The sequence below is a fragment of the Podarcis gaigeae genome, assembly GCF_964106915.1.
Source record: "Podarcis gaigeae genome assembly, chromosome: 5".
Lineage (NCBI taxonomy): Eukaryota > Metazoa > Chordata > Lepidosauria > Squamata > Lacertidae > Podarcis > Podarcis gaigeae.
Window position 1 is genome coordinate 65,533,727 of NC_139681.1, and position 25,151 is coordinate 65,558,877.

Genomic DNA, 25,151 nt, shown 5'->3' on the forward strand with positions numbered 1-25,151 from the left:
CGACAGTAAGGCCGTGAGGTAAAAAGCCGTTGCTGCTGTTGTTTTTTAAAAAGGCAAGCGTGCTGTAGATACACGTACGCTCTGACCAAACGCCGCCTGAGGAACGCCCCTGTGAAACGGCTGCTCCTTCCGTACGGAAGTGGCCGTTCAGGGTGCGGCGAGGCGGCTGAGGTGACTCGACAGGCTGCGCCATCTTGTTGTACGGACGCAGAGCGGGGGGGGGGGAGGAGGAGGAGGAGGTGGTGGAGGAGGTGGGGGGAGAGGCAGGGCCGCCCGCGCGGCCTCCCGAGATGGTGATCTGCTGCGCGGCGCTGAATTGCTCCAACCGGCAGGGCAAAGCTCCCCGGGGTCGAGCGGCCGTCTCCTTCCACAGGTAACCAGGGGGAGGGCAGGAACAGGTCGCACCTGGTGCTGGGAGGGCGACTCGAGCGCAGCCCTGCCCATCTCCTTCTCCGTGACATACGTCGGGCAGACGGGCGAGGAGCCTCTTGCTTTTCCTCCTCCGCCGCCTGCAGCACCCTGACGGGCTGATGCCCCACGAAACAAGACGGGGTGCCCCGCTCGCATACCTGGCTGCTTGCATCCTCTCCCACCCCCCTTATTACCTCGCCTCCACCCGCTCCCAGGCAGATCGAGGAACAAAAGAGAATCCCTTATCCATGTTCTTTCCGCCAATACAATCCGGCCGCCTAACCTAATTTTGAGAGAGGTGTGTCAGGGCTGTGCCCCCACCCCCCGGGAAGGCAGAGCAAGGCACTCTGCACATGCTTCCTTATGGTGATGATGATGATGACACATTGCCCCGTCCGTCCCTCACTTTCCCACGTTTTATAGCAGAAGCGCAACCTTTGAAAACAGGTTCCAGGGCGGGTTCGTGCTGAACTCTAAAAGTAAGCCCCACTTTTAAGGTGTGGAGCGCAGGTGTGAGTACATAGCCTTCCTGTTTGTAAGTTTGCCTGTCTCGTCCTGTCAGAGTTCTGGGAATAAGGTGTATGCACCCATTGGAGAAAGCAACTTGCCCATCAGGTGTGCAGCAAACATCTCGGCAGATGGCAACAATTAGAAATGCCTGATTTTTTGCTTTTCTGGTAGCGTGCAAGAAGAGAATTCCCTAGCGTTAAGTAATATGCCACACCCATGCATATAGAAATGACAGATATCTAAGTTGCAAAGATATGCAGAGTTTACTATAAATAACTTGAGAAAACAATATATATTTATAAATTGAGAAAAGAAGCAAATTTCATCCAGCCCAGCATTTTGTTTCCAGCAGCAACCAATTCACAATCAGGGCAAAAGGTAGATTCTCAGCAAAGGGGTGCTGTCTCTGATCTAGAGAAGAGCTGTGGAATCTGTGGTCCTCCACATGATGTTGGACTCCTGAGTCTAGTCAATTGAATCCAACATGACCAATGGTCAGGGATGATGGGAGTTATACTCCTCCAAATTTTGCCCACATATTGTTTTTTTTCTTTTTGTACTATGCAGATTTTGTACTATATGCAGATTTAGATTGCATAAACTGTTCTGTCATTGAGAGTAGCAAAGAGCATTACATTGTTTCTTAAAGTGGGACTGATGACCAACAGCTATTGCTTTTGTCAAAGCCCAGGCTTACTTCAGATATCATAAAAAAATTCCTTCCAGTAGCACCTTACAGACCAACTAAGTTTGTTATTGGTATGAGCTTTTGTGTGCATGCACACTTCATCAGATATCATAGTACACCAAACCATGGTTTGCTCTAACCATAGATTAGAGCAGGCATAGGCAAACTCGGCCCTCCAGATGTTTTGGGACACGACCTCATGTGCCCCCGACACAGAGCGCCCATCATCCCAGCTAACAGGACCAGTGGTCAGGGATGATGGAAATTGTAGTGTCAAAACATCTGGCAGGCTGAGTTTGCCTATGCGTGGGTTAGAGCCCAAATCATGTTTTGAGCTTCCAATGTACAAGCAAACCATGGTTTAAAGCTGTTTGCTTTCATTTTCCCTTTGCTTTGCACTCCAGAAATGAAGCAAAGACCATGACTATAATTTGTCGTTTCAGACATGACATGCAGATACACTTCAAACCATTACTTACAATTTTGGTTTGCTGACTGATTGCAAATCACAACATATCAATTCAGTCAGCATGCTAAACCATAATAGTTAGATCCTAAGCACTTATCATAGTGAGACTTAGTCATTGGTAAACCTGCAGAGGATTGCACTATATCCCTCCTTACCCATGATTTGATATGACATCTAAATTAAGCAAAATAAATACTTTATAATACCTACGGTCTGCATTGAGACAGCAGTTTCTGTTGTAACATAAGTACCAGTAACTAATACTAAAGTGGACATAGATGAAAAAGGAAAAGTTGCCAACTAACAATGGCATTTTGCACTATGGGGGAACAAAACTTGGATAAAGATATCCCAGTAGATATAATTTGCAGTAGATCAGCAATAACGCTGATGTTATTTATTTATTATTACACTTATATCCTAGTTTTCCTTGAATGAGTTAAATATAGCATATTTTTGAGTTGAACATATTACTTCTTCATTGTTAAAGTATGTCCTGCTCCCCTGCCTAGCTTCAGTTGGAGAATCTTGGAGATCTATTAAAACACACACACATAAAATAGATCCTGCAAGCCGCCCCCACAATTGGTGATCATTTAGGCCTGTGGCACCACAGGTTTCCTGTTAGCTCTCAGAATGCATTTTGTCTGCTCATGATAGACATGAGAAACTGGCATAGTCTCCATCCAACTTTTCAGTGTCAGGTGTATTGAATCAGAAGGCTTGACACCTGAAAACCCATTTTTTCTGCCTTTGTGTTGAAGTGGTAATTTCAGACTGTTTTATAACTTTCCTGATATTCTCTCCCTACAGTTTGGAAGAGTCTGTTTCACAAAGCAGGTTAATGGGTTAGATTGCCTCTCTCATCATGGATAACTCGCCGATATAGTGGAGCCAGACGGAGTTTTTCTATTTACACTATTTGCTCTTTTAACTTTACAGTGCTGATCAGGATCTATAGTGCCGTCAGCAACACTTGATGTACCTTCAGATGCACTTCTGCCTGAACCAAGACACAGGCAAACAGATAAATACACACACATTATTTGGTGTGGCTTACAATTTCTCTTCCCCAGAGTGAAGAGTGGTAACCCCAGCAGTGTCTCCCCATCCTCTCCTCTTATTTGTCTGCATCTCGCACTGCACTGGGAAGGAAGGTAGAAGGGTATTTATGTGCCATCTGAGGATAAAGTTGTTGAGGTAGATGGGTCAGTGATCTCAGACTAAGCTGGAAGACTGCATAACTCCATATTAGGTCAGGGATAGACATATATTTCTTACTGGTACAAATACATTGTGATATGGTTAGCTGCTAAACTCCCAAATCTAGACTTAAGGTATAGCAGGGATAACCTAACTAGGGTACCATATAAAGTTCAGCAATAGATTACCAGTGGTGGTGCCCTTACTATGGTACTTTCCCTGTAGAAGACCCATCTGTCCAGCTGCTCTTATCATTCAGCCTGACCTAATGCAAAGTTAGGTGAGTCCGAGCCCCTTGGAAAGAAATAGGCTTAACCATATCCAACCCTGCATAGGAGTTGCAGCTTTAGCATAGCACTTGGCAGCTCATTTAAATCTGCTGGTTGGATTGTAAGAATTGTTTGCAAGTGGCTAAATGATAAAAATATTTTAACTGTCTTCAATGTTACTGAATTGTATGTATTTCTGTTTGAAGAACCGTTTTCAGTTAGTCCAGAGTTACTGCATTTTTTAAAATGAACGAATAGGTTCAAAGCTGAAAGAGAATTAACATGCATAACAAATTTTGATTTGTAGAAAATGTAATTACTGCTGCATAGTTCTGCGCCCTGCAATGTAATCTTAACAGACTGTCTTTTTATAAAATTCAGGTTGCTCTTAAACGTAACTCAATGTATAAGCTACTTTGAAAAGCTCTAGGCAAAAAGCATACACAGTAATGCTTTTCCTTTACACTGTTTTGAAGGTTTCCCTTAAAGGATTCAAAGAGACTGATCCAGTGGTTAAAAGCAGTTCAGCGGGACAACTGGATTCCCACCAAGTATTCCTTTCTTTGCAGCGAGCACTTTACTAAAGACAGTTTTTCAAAACGGCACGAAGACCAGCACCGGCTGCTCAAGCCCACAGCTGTGCCAACCATCTTCCATATTTCAGAGAAAAGAGGGGAGAGCAGGGATTATGTCAAAAGGAGGAGGAAAATAGCAAGTCAGACTCTAGAAGGAGATGGTGATCAACCAAAGGAAGGAAGCGGTGAGGTAGTTGAGGGAATCTTATCATCTGACCAAAACTTGATAGTTCACGGGACTCAAGAAATAGAGCAAGTGACTCTTCAAGCTGAAATCAGGTCAATGTCAGAGCAGGGAGAAAATTTCCAGGACCAACTTGAAGGCTCCCTCAGGAGGATGTTAGCAGATAACCTAGTCACAAAAGTGACTCAAAATAAGCCAGGAAAACTGACTCTGGAGGATTGTTCTGAAGCAGTTATCCATTCTGGGAATTTGAAAATGGACAAAAGTGGTATATCGGAGGATGACTTCACCCCTCCTGTGTCTGGTGCATGCAAATTTATTGGCTCCCTTCACTCTTACAGCTTTTTCTCCAAGCACACTAGAGAGAGGTCATCTTTTCCAAAAGAGCAACTAGAAAGGAAAAGGTTAAGGAGAAGTGCGGATCCAAGCTGTAGTAGCAACACTCTGGAGCAGGATACTAGTTTAACAGAATCCTCCTCTACTTCCTCTCTCACTGCTATCCCTCAGAAACCTTCCCAGAACATGTCTGCTTCTCCTGCAGATCTGACCCCTAAGCCAGCAACAGAAGCTGTTGTAGGTCAGAAGGGAGAAACGGATGCCAACCCCATGTCCATCAATGAGGTCATCATGTCTGCTTCAGGAGCCTGCAAGCTCATTGATTCCCTGCATTCGTATTGCTTCTCCTCTAGGCAGAGCAAAAGTCAAGTGTGCTGCTTGAGAGAGCAGGTAGAGAAGAAGAATGGAGAGCTAAAGCAGTTGAGACAAAAGATCAGTCGCTCCGACAGCCAAGTTAGAAAGCTGAAGGAAAAACTAGATGAACTGAAGAGGATCAATTTCCCATGCCTGAGCAACCTGCTGTCCCAGGACTGTGGTCAGTATCTTCTGCACTCTTAGCCAGGGCGAAACTGATATAAAAATATGAAGCCATTTAGTTAAATATAATGGGTGGGATTCAATGTTGCGTTATAATGAACAATCACACACTGTATGCATTGCAGCTTGCCAGATGGAACCATTGCCCCTCTTTCTCCCCTTCAGTGTTGATCTGTGGGTTCCCCCAACTGCCCCTCGAGCCAATTTCAGGGGGCACGCAGTGAGAGGAGAGGGCAGGATGTCCCATTGCACTAGCGGAAGTCCGTGTTAGGTGAATTCTGCCCATTTCCTTAAAAATACCTTATTATTATTGGTGATATAGCATCCAGTTTTTGAAAATGAAACTGCTTGCAAACTCTTATTCTTTGTTGTTGACACTAGGATCGTCAGGTGCAAAACAGGCCAAGCAACCCACACATTAAATTGTCATGTAAAAAAGAGAATTTTAGCAGCAGGTGTGGCTTGTTATGCAAGCCACATCTGCTGAGATTTCCTCTTTTATACAACTAGGAAAGCTGCAGGCGTCCTACCCTCTTTTGCACTTGGCCACCCTAACCGAAACATTCACACGTACATTGCCCACCCATACGCCATGTACCAGTGCTCTGAAATTTGAGGAGAGGAGGAATATTGTCCTTAGAATTACATTTTAGGGGTTTCGATTGTTTGCATTACTGCCTATGGGTGAGTCATTAATATGGCAGTTTTAAAATTTGTTTGAAAGTTGCTTGGGAATCCGGTTTATCCATCATATACCTCTCATTTATGAATATCATGATTTCTCAGCACGCTTTCCCTCTGAATGTGTAGCTTTCTTATACCCAAACACAGTTCAATCACCATTTGACATGCAGTTGGTACACTGTAAAAGGTAAAGTAAAGGTAAAGGGACCCCTGACCATTAGGTCCAGTCGTGACCGACTCTGGGGTTGCAGCGCTCATCTCGCTTTATTGGCCGAGGGGGCTGGCATACAGCTTCCGGCTCATGTGGCCACCGTGACTAAGCTGCTTCTGGTGAACCAGAGCTCCGTTTACCTTCCTATTTATCTACTTGCACTTTGATGTGCTTTCGAACTGCTAGGTTGGCAGGAGCAGGGACCGAGCAATGGGAGCTCACCCAGTTGTGGGGATTCGAACCACCGACCTTCTGATCGGCAAGTTCTAGGCTCTGTGGTTGGTTATACCCAAAATAAGATGCATTATTTTAAAAAAAAAATGCCGCTCAAGCCATAGACTTGCAAGACAATTGCAGCCCTCTAGGCATTTCTAGCCATCCCATGGAGCTCCCCCCAGGCCACACTCATCACTAGCCCTGCATCCTCTGCATGCTTTTGCCTGGCTGGAATGTATCCTTCTCTGAATGAAGAACCATGTGTATGTGTGTGTACAAAACCTCTAACTTTTGCATGGCAGGAATGTAGCTTACTGTACAAAGTGACTTACAGTGTTTTAAGGAAAAAAACCAAAAGCATACATACATTAAATCCAGCATAAAAAAGACCGCCCACAGAAAAAGCCCATATATAGTTAAAAGCCAAGTGAATGTTTTTGCCTGGCAACAAAAGGTAAGAGTCACATCTGTTGCCTTTGGCTTACCTGCTGCTGGCATATGACCTTGGAAGATTTCCTGTGAGATAATATGGTCCTTGAGCGCTCCTGCCTTAGGCCATTTCTTGTGTTCAGGAAGCAGACAGTGGAATGACAGTGCAGATTCAGTAATGCTGATGTGGCCAAGACCTGGCAAGTCAGGTGTTCCAGTGGAGTGTGTTTGTATGTGTGCACCAAAATCCTCAGAGCCCCGGAGGAGAAGGGGCCGAACTTCCTTCCTAATCCTCACATCAAGGTTGTCTAGGTATACTAGCCAAATTTTGCCTGAAATTTACTTGGAACATCTCCCCATTGGAGAAGAAGATCTGTAAGCTGAGGTAGGGTAAAACACTTTAGCCACTGAGGACTGTGGAAGGTTTTGCCACACGTTCTCCTTTCCTTGCTGCCAAAGAGGTCAGTGGAAGTCATTTGCCTATAAGGGGATAAGGGAGAGGTGGCATGTGCATACCTCTCATGGCTGGATTGTGATGAAGGCGTTCAGAATTCATATACAAAACCTATTTACTACCAGAGGGTTTGAGACCAGGGGTGTGTAACCTGTAGCTGTCCAGCTGTGGCCATCCCACCAACCCCAGGCAGCATGGCCAGTGATGGGAGAAGTAGTCCTGCAACATCTGGAGGGCCACAGGTTAGCCTCCCCTGCTGATTTAGGCCAGTGTTGCTCAAACTTGGGTCCCCACCTGTTGGACTACAACTCCCACCAACTCTAGCTGGCAGGACCTTGCTGGCAGTGATCAGGCTATTCCCGACTGTAATTTGCTTTAACAGTTTTAAATTTTAAATTGTTGTAACTTGCCCTGGGACCTGCTGGTGAAGGGCAGGTAATAACCTTAGTAACAACAACAACAACTTCTGATGGATGTTTTGAACAGTTGTTAGCTGTTTTGTGTGTGCTCTGTAGAGAAACAAGGAATATGTTTCTGTGTGGACACTGTTACTTACAGATTACTTAGTCTCGTAAGAATGAAAGAAACGAAGGACAAAGTTGTAGGCTCAGTATGTAACTTTGCCTGACAAAATCTCAATTTGTATGAATTACTGATGCAATTTTGCTAATCTGCAATATCATACCCCTCAACTGTCTCGATTTAAGCAGGACATCCCATTTTGGGGGGCTGTGCTCTTGCACAAGTCACGTGACTCCATGGCCCTGAAAGATGTGTGTCCCGGTTTTCCTCTGGGACATGGTAGAGGGTATGCAATATTATTGCTGTGACGCATATTATTTGCAAATGTGTATATGTAAAGCCTTCCCCTGGCTTTATGTTTTCCCCTTTGCATTGCAGCAAAGGCTCCAAGTAGAATTTTGCTAATCATCTATACAGGTGGCAACCATTTTAGGCATCTCCAATCAGTGCACAATTACTGACATGCAGGTCCTTTTGGACCTGGAAGAGAGAAGAATGGGGACTGGGTGGAGCATAATGGGCAGGGACACACTTACGCACACTCCACCAATGTGTGCAGGGGCTGGGAACGGAACCTCTGCACAAAATGAACGCCATCTGTACTAATTGATAAAACTCGAATGTAAATACATATATGTTTGCCTTTAACTTCCTTTATGTAGCTTATCCTCTGTCTATGAAAAGGCAATAGTAGCCAGAAAGGAATTATGAGTCACAATATATGCCATACTTGTAGGTTTCTTCTCTCCATAGCTTGCTTAAGCTAAACTACAAGTCCCAGAATACACTGGGGTAACCTCTGTCTAGAGTCCCAAGGTTGTTTCCTGTCTTGTCTTACTAGATTGCATCACAGTGTTCCTGGAGACTAGGGAATGATAAGCGATCTAGAGTGAACAAGCTAAAAATAATCTTGCACGATATGGCCAGCATTGAAACAGACACAGGTACAGTCTAAAATGCTTAACACTTTTACCGAAACACTTAAGACATTCTGAAAACGGAGATTTGGGTTGCATTTGAGCTCTTCTTAAGTTTCGTGCCTATTTAAATTATCCTGCAGGCTATTGTTCTCAGCTTTTGTGTGCAGAGATCTGTTATCTCAACAGAGCACAGTGCACCTGCACTCTGCAACTTTACTTGGAGCTGCTATATGGTCCATGGGATTGTATTCAGAATGAGACCTCAGAATTATGCACTCGCTCCCTTGATCCAAATAGCTCAGTTAGTAGAGCATGACGCCCTTAATCTCAGGGTTGTGGGTTCGAACCTCACGCTGGGCAATCGATTCCTGCGTTGCAGAGGGTTGGACTAGATGTCCATTGTGGTCCCTTCCAGCTATACAATTCTGTGATTCTGTTATCTCTTCATCATGGGTAAAAGTTTACAAGTAAAACAGGGAAAAGCCCACAACCTTCCTATTCAGTTAACTTCTGTTTATGGTGAGAGGGGAACTTCGTTAACAAACACTCTTGGCCACCCTCAGGGGTGAACAATGAAAGTACAATAAAATAATATATGCATTATTTAGCAAGTTTTATATATGGCTTAATAAAAAAAACCTATACAGAGTTTACTTTAAATAGTTTTAAAATAGGAATTAAGAATAGGAATCAAAACAGACCATACAGCGGTAGAATCAAATATATCTTATTAGAATCAACTTATTGCTTGTTTTTAAGGAGATTTTCCAAGGCAATATGTGTGCTTTGGAGTTGCACAATATGACATTTAACATGTACTGTATGAAAGGTTGAGAATGAGGAAGGAGATGTACTGTAAAACACCCTGGGATTATCTGTGTGTTTAAAAAAAAGAAAAGGTAGCTGATTATGAATCAGATAAGATTTTTGACCAGCTAGTCATCTAACATTTTGCACGAATTTTCAGTTCACATTCTTTCTTCATTAGAGTAAAAATTAACATAGATATACTTACCGGTCCCGGCTGGATGATAAGTTGAATAACTTTGAGTTGAATTTCAGTTTTAAGTCAGCTTGCTCTGGTATCTCTGACCAACAACCTCTTAGTACAAATCGAAGAGAAAGGTTGTAATCTTTTTTGCAGTCCACTATTCCTTTTCAAATTGCATGTGTTGCAATGGAATTTGTCGTGAAGATACAACTGCAAAGGATTCAGTGCCTTTGGAACTTTACAAGCGTATTTAGATGAGCTCTTAATGTAGTGAATCTGGAAGGTCCAGTAGTGACCTCTCAATTATTCTTTGTTCTCATTTAGTGATACCATTCCAGGTAACAAAAGTGACAAAAATAACAACATAAAAGGAGCAGATACTGTATTATGGATCCATGTTACACCCTTTCAGGGAAGGCTGCTTTGAATTGCTGTATTATTACTTGAGCCACTAGGTGGTAGCAAAAACCACATTTTCAGCTATGCAAGCTTCCCTGTTTTCATCCTCTTATAAATTAATGGACTCTAGTCTACAAAAGTTAAGTCATAATAAATTCTTAGTCTTCAAGTTGCCACAAGTCTCTTTGTTATAAACAGCATATGTTCTTCAAGGAAGAGAGTTCAGACTTTTGCATGACCTTATACTACCGTAATTGCATGGAAATTGTGCTTTGTCATAAATATTGCCACCATTTTATGCTTAAGGAGATGGAAGGAAAAGAGATTTCATTGCCCAGATAAAGAAGAGCTTTTCAGAATAGCTCATCACCCATCACACTTCTCACTGCTCTATGTAGAATAAAGTTAGCTTTGAAATATCATTTTATGCCCATTTGATTGTATTTTTAAAAAAATTGAAAAAGAATAGACTTGCCCAACACAAGCATGACATTAGTACATAAACTGAAATAATAAAAAGAGCACCTAAATATAAACTCACAAGTTATAATTTCTTCACAACAAAAAGAATTCTTATTTACTCTGCTTTCAGCAATTGGAAAGCACCCCATATAAAATAAAATTATACCTAGTAAAGGTAAAGGGACCCCTGACTATTAGGTCCAGTCGTGACCGACTCTGGGGTTGCGGCACTCATCTCGCTTTAAATGCCGAGGGAGCCGGCGTACACTTTCCCGCTGGAGCGGTACCTGTTTATCTACTTGCACTTTGACGTGCTTTTGAACTGCTAGGTTGGTAGGAGCAGGGACCGAGCAACGGGAGCTCACCCTGTCACGGGGATTCAAACCGCTGACCTTGTGATTGGCAAGTCCTAGGCTCTGAGGTTTAACCCACAGATATTGTCCCTGATGCAAAATAAGTGTTTTGTCCCTGCCTGCCCCTGCAGTACTATACCACTTGCATGGAGTGCTTGCCATCTTGCATGGAGCAGCCAAATTTTTAAAAGGACAAGCCAGTCTGTAGAATTCTGTGTTCATTTTTAAAGAAAGTGTGCTTTGGGTGCTTGTAGACAGGGGTACTATATTGAAGAGTTACAATGGTAATTTAATTATAAAAAACATCCATTTTACCATACCAATATCTTATTATTATTTGATCTATCATCAAAGAACAAGAAAATCAGATACTGCTGGACGTTAGCAGACACTTGAGAACGCTGAGGTCAGGTGTTCATGCAAAGCATAGTTATGTCAGCCTTGTGTATCATCAATCACTCATTCATCTGGCTTGAGCCTTGAATGGGACCATTCCTGTTAGGAAGCAGGGAAGACTACAATGCTTTGTTCTGGTTCCTACTTGTGTTTCCCAACTTATAGGTTATAGCTTTGTTATGACATTGCTTTCTCTGTCTAAAATAATGCTTGCCATTGATACAGTTATTTGTATATAGCTAGTAGCTCTTTGTGTACACATATATAGCTATTTGAATGTGTGGCAGCACATTCAGTATTAATATGAAGGGGACTTGGGTGTGTACAGCTTTGCCCAGCTCTGGTTTTCCAGCTGAAATTTTTCCATGCCTGAAAATTTGTTAGCCTCATTTAGGAAAATGACATACTTGTATTATTATTTCTTCTTCTTCTTCTCTTCAGGACTGTGAACATTCCAGCAGTTTTTCTTTGATGTAATTATGCCCTTCCCCAGCATTGCTGCTTTGATTGCAAGTCTTTTTTGTAACATATAGTTTGACCCTGAGGCGGGTAAGAAATGGTCAAGGAGCCTATATGCACATAGCTAGTCAAAATTTTATTTTGAACCAGGTTTGTAAAATATGAAATTTGTTTTGAACTTTTGACCCACCTCAACTCTCATGTGGCCAGAGCTGGATAAAAACAGATAAAATGAAAGAGGATAGTAGAACACGCAACATGGCTACTGGGAACTGTCTCACCAATGCAAAGTAGTTGATCAACATTGACGTGGTAAGAGCTAATTGCCCAAAGTCTTGGTGCAGTTTTCTTATCCTCAGTCTCTCTCTTCTCACAGAAACCCCGCAGTTGAACCCTGTGGTTGAGCCTCTCTCCTGGATGCTGGGCACCTGGCTGTCAGACCCCCCAGGAGATGGTACCTTCCCTGCAATGAAGCCCTTTCAATACCTCGAAGAAGTGTGCATCTCTCACGTGGGGCAACCCATGCTGAACTTTTCGTAAGTTTCCTTATTTTTGAGGGGTTTTCCCACAACCGGGACACCTTAAAATAATCTGTGTTGTTTATCAAATGAGACTGTTAGTGAGGTACAAGCTAAGAATCAATTTAAATAAAATCAGTGCGTAGAATATAAATCAAATTCTTCCTAGAAATAGACATCCTGTTTTTCAGAAGCTGCTAAGCAGCTATTAACCTATCGCCACATAGATTTTTACATTTAGTTGTCATCCTTAGCTATGCAGTCAGTTTTCTTAAAGACCTCAAACATAAATGAAAGGACAGAAGTAACTGTGCAGGCAATATAACATCTCCATATCCCTACTAGTAATTCTAGTGCAAAATTGAGTTCCCAGGCACTTTACTTTCTTAATAGGCAGCAAAATCTTTAAAAGCCCCTTAAGATCTTGCTTTTCCCCCTGCTTCCCATTGCCTCCCAGTGCCCCCATCCTGTGTGTGCCAGGGAAAGGTAACAGCAGGACAGATGGTGGAAGAGGCAGAGGTGGCTGCAGGGTGAAGGTGCTATGCAACTGTTTGTGGGTTCACCAAGGAATTGGGTGTCTAGGGATCATAAACTTTGTAAATAAGACCCCAAAATATCAGCAACATTTATATTGCCCTGCTAAGAGGAGTTTTTTCTCAAACTTTGGCCTTCTACTGGAGATGACCCTCCTCCACCAGCCTGGTTATTCACCCGCATGGAATTCCTTTTATGCATGGCTGCCAGGTGATTTGTTGAATACAAGTCTGTCACATTAGGTGGGAGAAAGCAGCAGTGGCTGTATGATGGATAGATTGAAGGGGCTTCAATGGCATAGGAATGTGTTGCGGGAGAACAGTGGTCATATGGGATGTTGTAATATAGTAGTTCTGGACGCTTTCTTGTAGTTGGCTTAAGTGCTTAATGGGGTCCTTCCTGGTAGCCTGGGAATGGAATGTTTTTTCCAGAGCCAAGCAAGTGGGTGTGATCAAATGTATGATTTATTATCCTCCAGGCATTACAAAGATTTTTTCAATATATTTTTGAAATTTTTCCAGCTCTCTTGACTCAAAAAAGATGCATTTCTATATAAGCACAAATGGAAAGTTGGAAATCTAACATGTTTTGGTTTTGAGGAAAACAGTTTTTCTTAGAATTTTGAGCAGTCTTTTGTGTTCTTAAAATGGAAAGTGAAATTTGAGAGTTGAAAGGATATTCCCCTTATGCTGTTGTAAAGATAAACAAACACCTCCTCAATGATTGCAATTATGCATGATACTATTTTCTCAAAGCCATGGCTTCCCCCGCCCCCCCCCCCGGAGGTACTCAAGGGTACACAGTACCAGCCCCTCTTTTTGTTGTTTTTGAAAACTGTGGCACTTACTGTTACAACTTTGTGGTGAATACTGGCACCTATTTTTTGGGGGGGGGGAGCACTTGTTAAAGCTGCTAGTTTTTATATCCTCTAAAAAGTGGTCGGTTCAGTATGCTTTGGAATTTAATGCACTATGCCACATGCCTATTCTAGTTGCATAACTCTTTCTGCTGAATTGCCCAGCTGAAATACGGATTTTCACTAATTGGGAAGATTTGAACCCCTATAACATTGCTTTAAAGAAAGAGTTGTGTTTTAAAATATTACTTGCCAGCTGATTCTGTAAATGGCAAAATTGCCTAGCTCCTTGGGGACTATTTAGGCCAAAAGTGAGCATCCATTCTTCCTCTGCATGACCTCTGCAGAAATGCAATGTAGGAAATGATCCAGAAACATCATAAATATGGGAGAGGTAATAGGGCGGTTATAGAAGAAAGCATTATTTGCTGCCAACATGACATTGGGACCTGATGTATAAAATCAGCACTTTTTTTTACTAGCACAGTTCTGTAGTTTTTAAAAGAACTGTTCAGGAGTGCTATGTGTAAGGAAACTTGTATAACTGCAGCGTTTTATGTAGAGGAAGAAGAACACTGTCATACTATTTCTGCGGTGACAGGTACACCTCAATATTCCTTATTAGGAGTTGCCGGAGTTGCCAAGTAATATGAAAAATATACTCTGACAAGTATCTAATGGGACAGGCAAATATGCAGTGCATAGTTAAAAGAATGTACAAATTTCCAAGATAGGAAAAAAGATATCCAAGAAACTATCTTCAGCCATATGTGAGTGAACATAAGTTAGAAATGCCCTTAACATCAGTGGGTCTATTCTGAATAGGACTTGCATTGAATATGATCCTATGCTTCTTAAATGGGACTTCGGATTTACTGTTTGTTGAGGACAGGTATGGGAGCGCTATTTTCATTTCATACAGATGATTCTGAAAAAGCTGTTGAGGATGGGTTTATAGAGGAATGGTAATGTTAGTATCCTCCTATCCTAATAGATTCAACGCCTTCCATCCAGACACGAGGAAACCGATGCACCGAGAATGTGGATTTATCCGCATCAAACCTGATACTAACAAGGTGGCCTTCATCAGTGCTCAGAATACAGGTACTAGTCTAATTACATTAGCAGGTTTCCCCCTCTTTCTGCTTTAAAACCAGCTTCCCTTAAAGTAGTCAGAAAGTGGCTTGATGCCGTACTTTCAACAAATCTTTCTTGCCAAGTGTTGTCTTGTATTCCAGCTCTATGAACTGTGTCAGTATTAATAATTTCTCTTCTTGATCCAGGTTTGGTAGAGGTGGAGGAAGGAGAGGTTAATGGGCAGGAGCTTTCTATAGCTTCCCACTCTGTAGCAAGGATCTCATTTGCCAAGAAACCCCATGTAGAGCAAGTGAGTATATTTAAGTGTGGTCCAGCTGAACTGGTATGACAAATCCGTACTCGGCATTCTGTTGCCTGCCTGAAGAGTTATATGAGATCTCCCAACCCAGGGCATGCACACAGGGTGAAATGGGCAGCTCGAAAGAAACCACTAAAGAGCAGGAGAGAGCAACTAACATCTGTAGCTATGAACTTCAGTGGTTAAGGATTTGCAGGCAAGCAGACTGCAAACAACTACCGAAATTTGGGGGATAAAACAGATAGGGTTCAGTTCCTGCAGAAAGGAGATGCTGAAGTGACTACAAGAAAGCTTTTGTGTATTCTGGCAGCGGCAGCTATTTAGATGCTGAAGGTAGGAAGAGCATCAAGACTAGAACCCAAATTTCCTATAGCTCCACATCTCCACATGGCAGAAAGCAGACTCGTGATGGGGCCCTTTGAACTCACTAGTACAGTAGAACCACTTAGACCACAAGAGGTCCCAGATATGGCCAAGGATTATGATCTCACACAGGAAAAGGGTGGAGAGGGAGATGTGCCTGCAGTTATATAGCTAATCAGAAAGAGTGGTGCAGGGCCTCACTGGATAAGTGTCTCACTCATGCATGCCCCAGGAAGCCTTTAACTTTGACATTCTCTTCAGCCCTACCTAGTTTTTGTAACTTATTTCCAATATCTGTCGATTTTTGTACCCAGCAGACCTTTCTATCAATCTGCCTCCCCACAGATTGGCAGCAGCACTGCTTGGTTGATAGTTACATTAGCAGAAACTGCTCATACTCTGAGTTGCAAAACTCTGACCAGAATGTGTACCCCTGACTTGATAGGATATTTTAGTGAATATTCTCCCTCCTGCCAACAACCTCTGTGGCACATGTCAAGGCTGTGGTTACCTAATTTTGGGGACCCTCATTTGCCCCCACAAGACTGGTTGGTTGGGGTTTCAGAAGCAGGAACAAATTTTCAGTATTTTGTACCAGACATTCCCAGTCTTTCAACAGTCCTGACTTTTCCTTCCTCTTGAATTGAATAGTAGGTTTCTCTCTGGCTGGCCTGATGCTATACAGAAGAGACAAAAATTGTCCTCAGGTGTCCTTTGGCTATTTTAATATGGATGTCTGCCCTGGGAAGGCCCCTGGTTTGTAGAGAGACAGAAATGTCCTGTCCCTGGGCTGTTTACCCTGCTGAGCCTTAATTATGACTTGGATGAAAGGAGGCACATTTATCTTGGTGCTTGCCACCACTTTCTCTGCTCTGTTAGAAGGCAACACAAGAAAACACCATGCTGATGGAGTGCTTGCTGGCTCCGCAGGCTGTGACTGTTCATAGGCATTGTAAAAAATAATAATAATGTTGCTAGACCCCTCACTTTCTTACCTGATCTCAAGGATTTCATCTGTCCAAGAATTTCTCATACTTCTAGCCAACAGGTCTCTTCTCTTCGTAGGACTGTCCCTCCCTCCCTCCCTTTTCTTTTCTTTTTTCTTTGTATACATATTTTCCTCTTCATGTTGTTCACATAATTTCATGTAAGGAAGAAGAAGAGTTTGGATTTGATATCCCGCTTTATCACTACCCTAAGGAGTCTCAAAGCGGCTAACAATCTCCTTTCCCTTCCTCCCCCACAACAAACACTCTGTGAGGTGAGTGGGGCTGAGAGACTTCAAAGAAGTGTGACTAGCCCAAGGTCACCCAGCAGCTGCATGTGGAGGAGCAGGGAATCGAACCCGGTTCACCAGATTACGAGTCCACTGCTCTTAACCACTACACCACACTGGCTCTCCAGTAAAAGGCATATTGCTCTTTTAATAATAATTTTTATTATTTGGTAGCACTGCACAAGGTCTTGGAGTATTATTCCTCATCAGGCAGCCTTGACTCTTGCAGTTGAAGAGCTTAGCAGAGCAAACACATTCCCTTGGGGAAGAAAAAAGACAAAGTCAAGTAGACAGTCTGCTTCTATAAAATTTAAAGTAGCTCTGTTCATCCTCATATTTCATTCTACTGTGAGATCTGTGCCAATTTTTAAAAAATGCATTAAGCACCTGGTAGAAGAGGTAAAACGAGAACAGCAATAGAGGACCTGAAAAAAATATTGAGGTCAGATAAATGACAGAGAAATGAAAGGTCTTGTCTATTTTGTAGAAGGGCAGCTGCTGAGAGAGGGCTACTGTCAACCTTAACTTGGGTAGTGAGTGGCAACAGAAATGGGGCCACTGAGAAACAAGAGGGAGGCATTGGCACATTCAGTGGAACACCAAGATTTACAGAAGGACACAACTATATATTAAAGCAAACATGTTCAGTGGCCATGGAAAGCTGAGTATCAGTTGAAAGAAAAAAGTGGGGAACTGATAGGTGGAAGGCTCCCTGGAGCAAACTGACTGGCTTGAACCCTGAACAAGAGGAGTCCTATTAGGAAATGATAATACATTAGAACATTCTGTTACAGATCCCAATTGTTTCTACTGAAGATGAACTCAGGTGACTGAGTGTCAATCAGTTTGGAAGCTAAATGAGGCAACTCAAAGTCAGGGATTCATTTCTAGATAACAGCAAGCTCCCAGATATGCAGAATTATGTAATGTTATGAATTATAAAGAAAGAGGATTTTATTAAAATAAAAAAGTAATTGTGAGGCCCCAGGGTGGGGGTACCTAGTGCCTTCTAGATGTTATTGGGCTACAACTCTTAGCATCCGTATAAAAGAGTTTTTAACCATTTAGTTAATGTATAATTTCGGTGGCCAGTTAAAAATATAATGATCCCACATTTCACAGATGTTCCGAAACGAGCCTACATACACCGGACCCTTACATTTTTCATTTTTCTTGACTATTGCCTAACAACAAAACCACATCCCACAAAGATACTCAGAATATCTATTTGTGACCTTTTGTAAACTGCTTGTTTACAAACATTCACCCTTTTATATCCCTGTTGCTTATAGCTGTCCAATACATAATGTTAAAATAGTTTGAATAATTTTGGACTGTGGAACTAATTTAATTTATTGGTACATTTAACCTACATTGTTATGTAAGTACCCTGCATCTGTGGCAAAGCAATGCTAACAGTATTCCAGTATAAAGGTAAAGGTAAAGGGACCCCTGACCATTAGGTCCAGTCGTGACCAACTCTGGGGTTGCGGCGTTCATCTCGCTTTACTGGCCGAGGGAGCCGGTGTACAGCTTCCGGGTCATGTGGCCAACATGACTAAGCCGCTTCTGGCGAACTAGAGCAGCACACGGAAACGCCGTTTACCTTCCCGCCAGAGCAGTACCTATTTATCTACTTGCACTTTGACGTGCTTTCGAACTGCTAGGTGGGCAGGAGCAGGGACCGAACAACAGGAGCTCACCCCTTCGTGGGGATTCGAACCGCCAACCTTCTGATCGGCAAGTCCTAGGCTCTGTGGTTTAACCCACAGCGCCACCCGCGTCCATTCCAGTATACTTCTGTTTATATTCTAGTGACTTGTCTGAGGGTGGGTGCTTCAAAAATGCAACATACCACTTAGTTCATTGAAGAGATGTCAAGGTTTGCCACTGTTAAAAACATTTGATAAAAATAGCTCCTGAATTTCCAGTCAAAGCATTGTAGAATTTGGAGTTGGGAAAGTCACAGGCTGCAATTTGAATGTAACTGGATGCATTACAAGAACACGCCTGGCCTCTCCTCCCTTGGCTTATATGCTATTTCCTCCCCCTCTCCTCTAGCACTAACATAAGGAGATGAGAAACTTCCACTTCCATTTTAGATTAACCACAAGTAACCTTGTTTGAACACTAAACTATGTTTGACGTTTGCTGTGGTTGGTGAAAGCAAGTCAATTTCATAATCTCCAGTTTGAGTGTGCTCAAGCCCACCTATAATGCAAAATACACACAAACAAGGTTCAACAGCAAAGCATGTTATCTGAAAAGCATGGTAATTATCAGTATGTATTAAAGGTAAATTGTACTAAATATTAAGGCCCTGATAAATCAAGAACATGAAAAAGCAAGACCACTCACTCTTCATATTAATTCAGTTCCAACACTGGAACAATAACACCAGAGGTTTGTTTATTCAGGTTTTATCCTGTTCTATCCATTCCCTTAAGGATTTCTGCAGCTGCAGGGCAACTTAGAGTTGCTGAGGAGTTCCTTTTGGAGGGATGGGGGAAGCAAACTCCCAGAAGCTATAGGTCTTCCAGCCAGTTGCTGGGGTCAAGCTAATCTTTCTATTGCTGGCGAGAGCAGCAGGAGACACATCCCAGTTCACCCATGTCTCCTTTTCATTGTCTCAGATTATCTTGCCTGTAATGTTTGGGATACATTTCCTGGGTGATTATGTAAAAATTACCAATATTCAGCAGTTTGTTTTAAAAGGGGGAAAGTATTTTATTCTGTAGACCTCTTCAAATAAAGACAGGAAATTGATTTTACTGGCACGGTTTGTGTTTGCATTTCCTCACAATATATGGTTAGAAATAACAAGTGTATTAAAGAGCTTTCATGGAGCTGAAGTTTTTCTGTTTCAATAGCTGCATATTGGTGGGGTGTGGGTGTTTTTGCTGCAATTGTACTTAACAAAATAACTTTTGGCAGGGTTTCTTTGGCAGGGATCCCACAGTCCCGGATATCTCCACTCTTCTCTAAAAACCATGTTAACTATGGCAAAAAAAGGGTAAAGGGCACCAATTTAGCATACACAAAATCTTGGATTGTGTGCAGAAATCTTTTACTGAAATAAGTGGAGGGACCTTTTTGGCCTCTGCCAAAATGTGCTCTGACTACAGTGCCTTGCTTTACACTTATGGGCTGTTTGGTGCAAGACCCCCAGTATTCCATAGCTATCAAATTCTAAACTATTCTCTCCCCTCTCCCCTTTATTTAATATGTTTAATCCATTTCTCCATCACAGTTTTCTTCAATTTCAGCATTGTAATTCCTTGCCTTCGTATTCTCATACTTGGTTTAACCCTAGCTTGGCAAATTGGAAGCAGAAGATGCTTTCAAATGAGGCACAATGCTGAGTAAAGCAATCACAGATGATTAGCAGTGGGTTTTGTTTCCCTTCACTATTTTGTCTTGTGTGTTTCTCTCCATGGTTGTTGAAAGGTTGAGTGATCTCAGAACAGGATCCTGGTACAAAATACAGTGGTACCTCTGGTTACGTAAATTCGTTCCGGAGGTCTGTTCTTAACCTGAAACTGTTCTTAACCTGAAGCACCACTTTAGCTAATGGGGCCTCCCACTGCTGCCACGCCGCCACCGCCACCTGATTTCTGTTCTTATCCTGAAGCAAAATTCTTAACCTGAGGTACTACTTCTGGGTTAGCAGAGTCTGTAACCTGAAGCATATGTAACCCGAGGTACCACTGTATAAGCAAAAATCTTGAACAAAATAGTTCACCTTTTTCCTGATTTATGGGATATATTATCTGTTCCTCTTGAATAATACTTGGGTGGTGGGAATATAAGCAGGCCTTCATATTTTCTCTGTAGAATTTTGCAGGGATGAGCCATTTTGCTTCCTAGTCCTGAGGACACAGATTTGGTTCAAGTCATTGGACAGTGGTTTGCTTTGCTGCTGTTTTTCTTCTTGAATTATAAACAGGATCAAATAATAAGCCGTGTGTTTTCTATTTCCCTCCTTAGATTACTAGAAAATTCAGGCTCAATTCTGATGGGAAACTAGAACAGACTGTCTCCATGGCAACCACTACGCAGCCAATGACTCAGCACCTTCACATTACCTACAAGAAAGTGACTCCTTAAAACAAAGAGGAGGTTGTTTCACCACAGAGGAATCGAGGCCAAGAAAACGGAAGCAGCTTGGAAGCAGTGACTGTATCTTTGTGATCCAATTCCTACCTGACAGCAGAAACTATAGTTGCTGAAAGAAGTTATTCTAAGGTTTCTGTAATGGTAGACTTAAAAAACCAAAAGCCAATAAAAAAGCCTTTATTTTTAAAGGTGTAGCTTGGAATGGTATTATCTTGAATTAGAAATGACTCCATGTTGTCATTTGTTAAAGAAGCATTGATAGTTTTTCCTTATGAAGCATGGAGGTGATGGGAGACTTCTGTCTTCAGTTTCTTTTTGCAATCTTTATGGTTTGCAAACAAGACGGTTTATACAAAGGAAGAGGTCATGGATTCCTCTCATTAAATTCAGGCTATGGTTAGAACCGATAAATACCTATAAGAAGTTAAGCAATCCTGAGAGAGACTATGTTTTGTTTTTTAAACTAATTTCTCAAGTCATGATGAGAGCCCAGATCTTTTTCAGGTTTCTTATATAACCCATGTTCTGTTGAATAGGGTAAAACAAGAACTCCTTCCTTCATGGCTTCATGTAATAACTTGATCTTAACCAAAAGGTATGGGATAGAGATAAAAACAATTGCACTATCTTCCATTACAGCTTTGTGGTTGTTCCAGGCTGGAAGCTCCTTGCACTACTCAGTCATTGCTTTTAGTGTGAGCTGTGTTGATTTTTCATATTCTCAGGAAATAACTCTGCTATGTTCAGTTAATTATTCTACTATGGTCTGTCCACCATGTAGTCCTGAGGAAGGAGCTTAGTCGTTCAAGAGAGCCATGGAGATGCAGCCACTCTAGAGAGCACCATTGGAGCTGTGTGAGTGGATTTAGAAGGGAAACGAGACCAAGAGGGCACTAATCCACTGCCACCCTGTCTGTGGCAGTTGGTTCAGTTTGCCCAGTGGTAGGACAGTGGGAGAAACTGGGGAAATTACAATTTTATGGCAATGTGTGGATCTTGATGGAGGCTTTGTGACTGCACCTTAAAAGCCTTGTCTATTAAACATAGGTATGTTTAATAAATAGCAATGGAAATGTTAAAACAAATGGCCAAGTTTCTGCTAGCTTTTTTCTGCCTTTCCATTAAAAAGTGCCCATGGGAGGTTTACAACAATAGAATCCACAATAAAAAAACCCAGCCCACATAACATAATAAACAATGTCACAACAGAGTTGTATAAAATTATACAAGTCTAATAGCATCCAGCTTCCTGGACTTTATCCTCTATTGCCCTCTGAAACTGGGTTTTATTTCCATTTTCTTCCTCCAAGCAAAAGCTTTATTTTAGAAAAAGGATGTCACTCACCACAACCTCACTGATTTGTCTGAGAACTGCTGTGGGAGAGAGATGTTTGTGGTCTTACACACTACTGAGTATTTCACAATCTCATCTCAGGGTCACTCCCTTCCTCTTTCAACCCTCCCCACTCCCACCCCCACCCCCATACCATGTTATATATGTAAAAAAGAAGGAAGAGTTAGATGAAGAGGGGGAAACTGACATGGAATTGATGAAGGAACAGTAGTGTAAATATTCAAAACTAGTTTGTTCCCAGTGTTATATTATTTTTAGTTATTGATTCCATAAGCTAAGCACAATGCTCCCCAAATATCTGCTGATCATTATTCCAGCTCCATTTATTAACTACACACCAACAGTTTTAAATTAAGCATTTGATCCTTAGGGTGACTTTTTAAAATGGGATTTTCCAGGCTCTGAATTATAATAGATTACAGGGTTTTGTCAGGGCGTTTACTTTGCCCACTCTATATTAGTTTATTTCTTATCGTCTCACCATTTAAAGTGTTCTGCTATCTAATCTGCACTAGGCTTTACATAAACATGATAGTTTAGCAGATAGAGTTAAATCAGTCACATGCCCCTTGTCCCCTTATGATAGCCTATGTGGTGAGAAGCCTTATCTGTAAGCAAAGTCCTACACTGAACTGAAATGTCAGGATAGAGGTTGAGTTGCACTGCAGCAGGTCACACAGTGTCTGTGTGATTTCCTTAGACACAACTCTCCCTTTATGAATCAAGGCTGGCCAGAGTGAAATGACCACTTTAGGCAGCATATGATGAACAGGATAACCTCTCAGGCTTCTCTCCTGAACCCTGCAGTCATTCCTCTCTGTTGGGAGGACAGACATCCTTTCCAGAACTTTCTAATCTGCTTCCTTCATGTGGAGAACACAGTCCCATTGCCAGTGCTGAAGTGAAGCATACACACTCTACTTTTAAAGCACATTCTTTCAAATAACTCTGGACGCTGGGCACTATTAATGGGAATTGTGACTCTCTGAGGGGTAAACTGCAGTGCTCATAATTCTTCGAGGGAAATTGCTTTAAAGGGATTGTGCATACACAGCCTGAAATTCAACTGCCTGTCCAGTCAGCTTCTGTACGTAGAAGGGGAGGGTGCCAGTTTGTTCTTTGCCTCAGGCAGCAAAATGTTTTGGGCAGGCCCAGCAATGCATGCCAGCATAACTGGCCAACTGCCACGGGGGAAAACATTTTGGTGTTGCTTAATCCAGTTAATCTTTCATGGCCTTCAGCAGGAATAATCATACATTCCAATCACTTTATGCTCACTTAACAATTCTGGGACAATTATGAGCAGGCACGGTATAGATTGAAAATGTGAGTGCTTATTAAGTATTTAGAAGTTCAAAATATTGTTACACGTCACTCCAGTCTCCAAGCGGTGTGAGATTCCAGGGGTACCAGGCACACTTGCCAGGGTCTGTGTTTCCTTGGAACATAAAAAAAACAAAAAAAAAATTCTTCCAGTAGCACCTTAAAGACCAACTAAGTCAGTTCTTGGTATGAGCTTTCGTGTGCATGCACACTTCTTCAGATACCAATGGCAGACCAACACGGCTACCTATCTGTAACTTGGAACATAAAGATATGGCAGATACTGTGGTGTCTATATGATGCATGGTTTGTTTACACATATATACCGTACAACCCGAACCTACATGGAGAGTGCAGAGCATTCACATCCCAAGAGGTCCCTGGTCCTTCCATTGCTGCAGCCTCAGATTCCAAGATTGTATCAGACCCTCTCCGCAGCCTAAAACAGACTGTCCGTCTTGTGCTCTGACTTCCCCCTCCCCAGCTTGCAAAACTGGCACTTTCCCCGTTTGCTTAGCTCACAAACCCAGAGTAATTCTGCCCTTCCCTCCTGAAACTCTGGCCTTTTGTCTCTACTACCTCTCACTGGCTTTCTCCATTTTTTTGTCTCGCCCAGAAGGTATCTGTTAATTACCTTCTTAATGGGTTAATAGTTTGACCATTATTAGCTGTGTTCCGTACCCTATACTAGCTATGCCGGGCAGAATCCAGCAGAGTTTAATCAAGCCTTGATTAATTCTAACTTTGACTAAATCCAGGAATTATGGGGAGGATTAGCACCCAGGAGTTTAGGGGATCCTTGCCCTCTCCAAACTTATAACAACAATGTCAGTACGATCTGTTATGCAAGCACAGCAGCCATTTGCAAATAGATCCCCAGAGGACTTGGCAGAGCCCCTCCCTCCCAGTAACTGAGCACCTAGTCGACAAGGTCTTTACAAAGAATGGGAGGTCTGAGAGTGTGCTTCTCGTATCTACCTCCACCCATCTCTTGTGTGGCAGGGGGTGAGCTGGGACAAGCCCTACAGCCGCTGACTTACACATGCAGCATCAGGGGAGAGGAGATGCAGCTTGGTATGGTGTCGTGTGAACTTTCTCCCTGAGAATTTATGAGGGCAACAGCATGAGCCAGAAGAGAGGATTAGTAGCATACCTCAATTTTACCCTTTTCAGGTATGTAAAGAATGAATAGACTGAACGAGATGCATCTCCATGAGCCAGTTCATATTAGAAGCAGAAAAAGCGGGAGATCTGTAATTCTTTTCCTACTCCTGCAAGAGGCGACATGGAACTCCTACAACACATCCATGGTAAGATGTCACCGGGAGGTCATGGCCCTCATGGAAGGGAAATGTCAGAGTCCCCACGCTGTGGAGCAGGGCTGAATCATGTCCCTGCCACTCCTACTTCTGCTTTTCCCATTTCTAGAAGCACATGCAACAGCTTTATGTGCACAAGGGAGTGTGGGCAGGGAGTGGATCTGTTAAGTCAGTTCTCCTTTCCAGAGTTCCTTTTGGACTGCAAAGCCAGCTTCCCCACCCAGACTTCAGAATTGATGTGACGCTACTTTGCCAAAGCTGTGAGGTACACATTATACTTTTAAAGCACGTTCGAAGCACAATCTTTCCCGCAAACCCTGGGTGCTAGTGTTGCTGGAAATTGTAACTATTTGAGGGGTTAAAATGCAGTGCCCAGGATTCTTTCAGTTAAAGAACGGCCATTGAATGGGCATAAAAG

At 42.4% G+C, this 25,151-nt stretch overlaps 1 protein-coding gene across 4 annotated transcripts; it reads left to right on the forward strand.

The window, feature by feature from the left end:
• The first annotated feature begins 204 nt into the window (after nucleotides 1–204).
• THAP4 (THAP domain containing 4) lies at nucleotides 205–20,925 on the forward strand. Of its 4 annotated transcripts, none has more exons than XM_083741860.1 (6): nucleotides 205–373; nucleotides 4,027–5,180; nucleotides 12,055–12,214; nucleotides 14,581–14,690; nucleotides 14,870–14,973; nucleotides 20,609–20,925. In XM_083741860.1, exons 1-6 carry the CDS (start codon nucleotides 291–293, stop codon nucleotides 20,726–20,728), a joined length of 1,731 nt encoding a protein of 576 aa, XP_083597986.1. In that variant the 5' UTR covers nucleotides 205–290; the 3' UTR covers nucleotides 20,729–20,925. The 4 variants fall into 4 exon arrangements, with proteins under 4 accessions (XP_083597986.1, XP_083597988.1, XP_083597987.1 ...); XM_083741862.1 differs by having other exon boundaries at nucleotides 238–373; nucleotides 4,999–5,180; XM_083741861.1 differs by lacking the exon at nucleotides 205–373 and adding an exon at nucleotides 3,026–3,278.
• Nucleotides 20,926–25,151: the final 4,226 nt, after the last annotated feature.